The sequence below is a fragment of the Oratosquilla oratoria genome, chromosome 25 (genome assembly GCF_046742065.1).
Source record: "Oratosquilla oratoria isolate Oo_2021 chromosome 25, ASM4674206v1, whole genome shotgun sequence".
NCBI classification, from domain to species: domain Eukaryota; kingdom Metazoa; phylum Arthropoda; class Malacostraca; order Stomatopoda; family Squillidae; genus Oratosquilla; species Oratosquilla oratoria.
The window spans coordinates 26,735,663-26,743,314 of record NC_134801.1 but is presented as its reverse complement, the minus strand read 5'-3'; the positions used below and the strand labels follow the sequence as shown (position 1 = coordinate 26,743,314).

The 7,652-nt window shown below is 40.6% G+C and overlaps 1 protein-coding gene across 1 annotated transcript; it reads left to right on the top strand.

Moving 5' to 3' along the window:
• The first annotated feature begins 3,268 nt into the window (after positions 1-3,268).
• On the top strand, positions 3,269-5,825 carry LOC143038753 (uncharacterized). Its single transcript, XM_076208282.1, has 2 exons — positions 3,269-4,212; positions 5,059-5,825. The coding sequence occupies exons 1-2, from the start codon at positions 3,309-3,311 to the stop codon at positions 5,565-5,567; spliced, it is 1,413 nt and encodes a 470-aa protein (XP_076064397.1). The 5' UTR covers positions 3,269-3,308; the 3' UTR covers positions 5,568-5,825.
• Positions 5,826-7,652: the final 1,827 nt, after the last annotated feature.

Here is a 7,652-nt window from a genome sequence, read left to right as displayed (position 1 = left end):
CCGGAAAGCAAACGAATAGAAATAGAAAATCTCATTGACCAGCTCTTATCTTTACAAAATGAGAAACGTGTTACTCTTTCCACAACCATCAGGAAGGAGCTTGTTGGAGAAGCTGGCAGAAACCGAGGTAATTTCAATAGTACATTCCTTACCCCAGAACTAAAGAAGGCCGCCAAGGAGCTTAGGGAAAGGGAAGACATCGTCATCCGCAAAGGAGATAAGGCGGCGGTGTACGTACCACCTACCTCGAGAAGATGGACACGATCCTGGAGAACCCCGCAAAATTCCAGCGCCTTCAAAAAGATCCTAGTGACGCTCTGAAGAAGAAGATCAACAGCCTCATCCAACAAGCCAATAGAACCACCAAGCACTTCAACAAAGCAATAGGAGATTTCAGGCCAGGATACTGCTACGGCACCGTAAAAACCCACAAGCCAGGTAACCCCTTCAGACCTATCATATCACCAAATCACCACCCCCACCTACCATGTTGCCAAAGAACTAAATAGACTTTTAACCCCGTATGTCCCCACAGGACGTTCAGTTCCCTCTGTCACCGAGTTCATTGACCTCCTGCGTACTGATCCACCTTGTCAAGATATCGCCTCCCTGGATGTGGAATCCCTTTTCACCAATGTTCCAGTAGGTGAGACCATTGACATAATCTTAAACGGAGTCTATAGAAACAATAGACCCATAATTGACATCCCCGTAGACGTTCTAAAGTCTATGCTCGAAACCTGTACCAAGGGAGCCCCTTTCCTCTCTCACCGAGGAGAACTCTTCAGGTAAGTTGATGGCTTAGCACTGAGATCACCACTAGGGATACTTTTTGCAAATATGTACATGGGCTACGTTGAGGAGAAAACTTTCCACCATCAGCCTTCCCCAGGAATTTATGCCAGGTACATAGACGACATCTTTATCACCACCAATCCAAACGAAGACGTCCCCAATCTGATTTCTGCCTTCCTGGACAACTCTTGCTTGACTTTCACACACGAGCAGAGTGTAGAGACACGTCTTCCTTTCCTCGACCTAGACATCAGCAAAACTGAAAATGCTTTTAACACCAAAGTATACACCAAAGACACCAATATTGGACGTTGTTTAAATGCCCGTGGGGAATGTCCTGCAGCCTATAAAAGATCTGTGGCTGCAGCATATGTTAACAGAGCGCTTACCCATTGTAGCAGCTGGAGGGAGACGCACAGGGAACTCGACCGTGTCCGACAACTTCTCGCTAATAACGGGTTCTCTGACCAATTGATCGAAGATGTCATCAAAAAGAAACTGGATCAATACGCCACCCCAGATCCGGCTCCAAACCAGGTCACCAATCAAATCACCATATACCACCAAAATCACTTCCATAGCCATTACAAAGAAGAATGCGATGCCATCAAAGGTATCTTAAAAAGAGGAGTCATTCCAACAGACAAAGACTCTTCTATTAATGTTAGAATTTTCTGCAAGGCTAATCTGACCAGATCCCTGATCATGAAAAATAGCACCACACCAAAGATACCGAAGGAGGCTTCTACCAACGTAGTTTACAAGTTTACATGCCAGGAGGGCTGCTGTGACGGCTCCTTTTCCTACATTGGTAGAACCTCCACTACACTAAGACGTCTCCAACACCACCGAAACCAAGGCTTCATTTTTCAACACTTCATTGACCACCATGACATGAAGCCCCCAATAAACACATTAATACACAACACTATTATACTCCACAAAGAAATAAGATTTAAAAGATTGCAGATCGCTGAAGCTGTATCTATCAACATACAAAAAGCCGCAGCATTCATCCTGCCATCAGCCCGCCCCCAGGAACACCTTGCCCACCAACGATCTCATAGACAAGTTGACTCTGAACCCCCTCAGGAACATAGTGGTTGCCAGGACCCTCAGCAACACCAATATCCCTATCACACAGGACCAAGAACTAGAAGCCAAGCTAGAGCTCCCTCTATGCAGTCTGTGACGAGAATGATGACCTTCCCTATCCCTCCTAGTGACCTCACCCAGGGACTCCTCTCAACATCGCCTACTCCGCCCAGTGATTTCTCCCAGAATAATTCTTCGTCATCGCCTTCCCTTGTGACCTCGCCTACTGACTTCCTCGGACCCTGTCTTACCCCGGTGACCTCACCTAGGGACCTTCGGTGGCCTCTCCTACTTCCAAATTTCCCTGCTTCATAAAGTGTGACGGTCAGCCATTATACATCATTCTTCGCCTACTCTTCATCGATAGTAGCCCTTATAGCCATCGGAGTTGTAGTTCTCACCCTGAAGAAGCCTCTGTAAGAGGCGAAAAAAAATTAAGTTTTCGGTGTCAGTGTCAACAGCTTTTTGTACTGTTACATAATATTATTATATTTTTTCGGTATTCATCATCGCCTATCTCTACACCTTATCCATGGAATTGACATCATGAATGATTTTGTTCATACTCTGAACTATGGGTGAGTCATATACAGGTTATGATATATTGATAGAAGGAGTTGGAGGAATTGTAAAATGTCCATTACATAATGTTTTCTTGCGGTCTGATTTAACAACCGGAATGGTTAAAGTAGCAGTAGTAGACTCTCTTCCCATAGTAGGAATATCCTTATTGTTGGCCAATGACATCGCTGGAAGCAGTCATTTCTCCTTTAATAACAAAAAACCCTAAGACCTCAGTAGACCCTTCAGATAACTTACAGTTTTTTCCCGCTTGTGCTGTAACCAGATCTCAGTACAAGAAATCTGAAGAGGAGACCTATAATTTAGAATCCCTATTCTCCCAAACTGACCCATCCTCTTCTTCTTCACCAGTTTCTCTATCTAGAGCAGAATTAATCAAAGAACAGAAGTCAGATCCTTCTCTTAAAAATTTGTACGAGTTTGTTTCATCTCCAGAAGAAGTTGAAAATATGTCACGAGGTTTCTATATAGAAAACGGAGTCCTAATGCGAAAATGGAGAGCATCCACCGCAACCGCTGACCAGCCATGGCAAGTAAGGAATCAAATAGTCCTCCCTATTGCTTTCAGGAATAATGTTCTAAAATTGGCTCATGACACTCCCTTAGCAGGTCACGTAGGGGTAAGAAAGACCTTGTTCAACATAACCCAACATTTCCATTGGCCCACGGTTGTCAAAGATGTTGCCCAATATTGTAGAACATGTCATACATGTCAACTTGTAGAAGCTCCACTCCATCCTATTCCTGTAATGGAAGAGCCATTTAGTAAAATTCTAATTGACTGTGTAGGACCTTTACCTCCTTCTAGTAAAGGAAATCAGTACATTCTCACAATCATGTGTATGAGCACTCGTTTTCCAGAAGCAATTCCTTTGAAAAATATCAAAGCTCAAACCATAATTAGAGAAATGTTGAAATATTTCACTATGGTAGGATTTCCCAAGAACATTCAAAGTGATCAAGGAAGTAATTTTCTTTCCAACAAGTTTAGAGAAACCCTTGTAACACTAGGTATAAATCATGTAACTTCCTCCGCCTATCATCCTCAATCACAAGGTGCTCTAGAGCGCTTTCACCAAACGCTCAAGACAATGTTGAGAATCTTCTGTGCTGAGAACACTAGAAATTGGGAAGACGGACTCCCCTTTTTGCTGTTCGCCACCCGAACAACAATTCAAGAAAGCCTTGGATTCAGCCCGTCAGAATTAGTCTTCGGTCATGAAGTCCGTGGTCCCCTAAAGTTATTTCATGAACAATGGATGGAAGAAGAACCACCAGTTCCTTCTTTGAAATACGTGTCCCAGGTCACCGAGAAGTTGTTAGAAGCTTGGAAATTGGCAAGAGAGAACTTAACGAATACTCAACGAGTAATGAAAGGTCGGTATGATAAAAATTGTAAACTTAGAACTTTCTCTCCAGGAGATCAAGTGTTACTTTATCTTCCCATACCAGGAGATCCATTGCAGGCTAAATACAAAGGACCCTATGAAGTCTTGTCCAGAGCCAGTGATCTCAACTACATAATCAAAACTCCAGACAGAAGAAAGAGTTCCCGTCTCTGTCACATAAATACCTTACAACTTTATTATTCCAGAGATCCAATTCCAGCTTGCAGCTCTACCACAATAGAATCGGAAGAGCCTCCTGATAACCTGCCTAATCCTCCTGAGATTCCCTTGGAAAACTCTCAGATACTACAAAATCTTCAGATAAAAGTAGGACACTTATCTGAGAAACAAGGTAAAGACATTCTTTCTCTCTTAAGAAGTTTTCCAAAATTATTTCTAGATTCCCCAAGATTCACTTCTTTGATGAAGCATGAAATAATTCTAGACTCGCCAAGAGCTATCAAACAAGCCCCTTATAGAGTCAATCCAAAAAAGAAGGAGTTCATAAAAGCAGAAATAAACACTCTGCTTCAACAGGGAATAATTGAACCCTCCAGTAGTCCTTGGGCATCTCCTTGCATTCTTGTCCCTAAACCTGACAATTCTTATCGCCTGTGCATTGACTACAGGAAAATCAATGCCCATACTAAGGCCGATGCTTTTCCTATCCCTAGGATAGATGATATCATAGACAGTCTAGGAACTGCCAAGTATGTATCCAAGCTGGATATGTTAAGGGGATACTATCAAATCCCGGTACACCCTCGCTCAAGGGAAGTTACCGCCTTCATTACGGAAGAGGGATTGTTTCAATTCCGAGCAATGCCATTTGGGCTTAAAAATGCCCCTGCCACTTACCAAAGAATGATAAGTAGTCTTGTTGCAGGATTGCCAGGAGTAAAAACTTATCTAGATGATGTGATAATATTTAGTCAGTCTTGGACAGAACATATTGAACACTTAAATAGTTTCTTTTATAGAGCAGACCAAGCAAACCTTACCATCAATTTGTCCAAATGTGATTTCGGACATACACAGGTCCCCTACTTGGGATTTAAAGTTGGAAATTCCCAAGTGTTTCCAATAGACGCCAAGATAAAAGCCATCAATGATGTACCAACACCCACTAATCGTAGAGAGGTACGTCGTTTCCTTGGAATGAGTGGCTATTATCGCCGTTTTTTTCCTAACTTTTCAGATGTAGCAGAACCATTGACTGACCTGTTGAGAAAAGACCACGACTTCGTGTGGACTCCTGCCTGTGAGACAGCCTTCAAAAACCTGAAGTCCCTTCTCACTAACGCACCCGTTCTAAGGGCACCCGATTTCCAACGACCCTTTCATCTGCAAGTCGACGCCAGCGACACCGGTATCGGTGCCGCCCTCTTGCAAGAGAACAATGAAGTTCTTCACGCTATCGCCTACTACAGCAAGAAGCTGTCCCCTGCGCAGAAGAACTACTCAACAATTGAGAAGGAGACGCTCGCTTTGGTCCAGGCCCTTATCCACTTCGAAGTCTACCTGAGTTCGTCCTCAACTACCATTCAAGTATATTCGGACCACAACCCCTTAAAGTTCCTACAGACTATGAAAAACAAGAATCCGAGACTTACACGTTGGAGTTTATTTCTCCAACCCTTTAACCTAACAATTCATCACATTAAAGGCGTCCATAATGTTTTAGCTGACGTCCTTTCTAGAACATAGCTTTTCAACAGAAAATGAAAAGCTTTCCCAAACGGTGGAGGTGTAACGTAATATTAGATATTACGTCATGTATGTAATTATGTTATAGAATTGTGTTCCTTTGTATTACATAACTATGTTCATATTTCTTGTCTATGTATGTATTGTAACAATGTAAGTAGTATCGCCCGTCCACTATATGTAATCTTGCCTACGTGCGGAGAAATGTGCGCACTCTTGTAGAACAAACAGACAAGCGAAGTAATCCTGAATAGTTCGGAGCGCACAGATTTGACACTTACTAAATAAGTAGATTGTTCAAGCGAGTCGAGGGTCTTAAAACTACCCATGTTGACGTGTGATAACTTACCCTCACCCCCCTCCTTTGCGCTCGCCGGCGCCCTTCACCGGAAGTATCCCGCTTCCGGTCCAATGGTATATAAGCTGTGGAAATCACTCACACCTTGTCATTTCTCGCATATTGCTCTCTTGATAAAACTAATAGTTTGGACTCATGAGACGATTCGTGTGAAGTGATCACCCCTTTTGCCTCCATTACTTGTCTTATATACATTGCTTTGCGTTATACTTGTATTTGTACTTATTACTTATTTTGATACATATGTTCCTGACCTCTTTGTACTTAATTAGTACCATATTGTATACGTATCTTGTGCTTCGTATTTGAACGATACTTTTCATATTCTTGTATTCGTGTAACGGTCCCATTGACCCAACTGCCCATTCTCTTTTGTGTTTATTATTGCCTGTAAATATTTTCCATGTTATTAATAATTTCGTTTACTAGTTTTATCGCTAGTTTAATATTCCTTTCCTGGAATCTTCTTTGTTACTTGACTTGGTGTCTTACGAATTATCTAGGCGCTGACCAGGTAATTCAGTCCTACAGTGGCTTCTAGAAGTGAGCTGGTTCTTAAGCACTTATCCGTTATACGTAACGTCTCTTCACATAACCAGTCCGTCCGTAACAATATATATATATATATATATATATATATATATATATATATATATATATATACATATAAATATATATCTGTATATGTATATATATACATATGTATATATATATATATATATATATATATATATATATGTATACATATATGTGTGTGTCTGTGTGTATGCACATATATATGCATATATATATACATATATATAAATATGTATATATATATATATATATATATATATATATATATGTATGTACATATATATTGTGTGTGTGCGTGTGTATATATATACATATATATATATATATATATATATATATATATATATATATATATATATGACACACAGGAAACCCACATTCGGAGAAAATAAACTTCGAATAACGAAAAATCCTATATTTTGTCTATCAACTGAAGAGGGCTACATTTGATAGCCGAAATATAGGATTTTTCTTTATTCGAAGTTTATTTTCTCCGACTGTGGGTTTCCTGTGTGTCATTTACAAATGTGCTACTACATTTCTGTTTATATATATATGTGTGTGTGTGTGTGTGTGTGTGTGTGTGTGTGTGTGTGTGTGTGTGTGTGTGTGTGTGTGTGTGTGTGTGTACCGTATATGCATGTACATGTAAAACAAATCACTAAGCACACGTGACAACAATACTTGCAGAAACCACTTGGAAAATAAAAGAAATGAATACCGAACGTTTTCGTCTATTCAAGACATCATCAGGGTACATGTATGTATGTATGCAAGCTTCTTCAAAGGAAGTGGCGGAACTGGTTAGGAATTAACGTTTGTTGATGAGAGTTCGCACATTGTAAAAATCGCGTAACTTAGTGTTCTTTTCTCCAAGATCTAAGAATATAAGGTCTAACCACTTCCGACCGAATTTCGAGGGAGTTGGCGCAGCGAGCCCGTGAACGTCACTTGGCTGTTCAAAGTGGGGTTAGCGGGTCCTATAGCTGTCAGTTGAAGTTGGTCCGTCGTTCGAAAATGACGTCGCCTTCGCTCGCACCGCTCCACTCAATTATTTATATTCTGACAAATATTATATAAAATATATATATATAATATATATAGAATATTATAGTTCCTGTCTATATATATGAATATATAATATATATGAT

What these genes read in the sequence shown, in the direction of transcription:
- LOC143038753 (XM_076208282.1), top strand. Translation starts at nt 3,309, where the DNA reads ATGTGTATGAGCACTCGTTTTCCAGAAGCAATTCCTTTGAAAAATATC. An exon ending in ACACTTATCTGAGAAACAAG is followed by an intron (nt 4,213 to 5,058) that starts GTAAAGACATTC and finishes CTAACTTTTCAG; the next exon opens with ATGTAGCAGAACCATTGACT.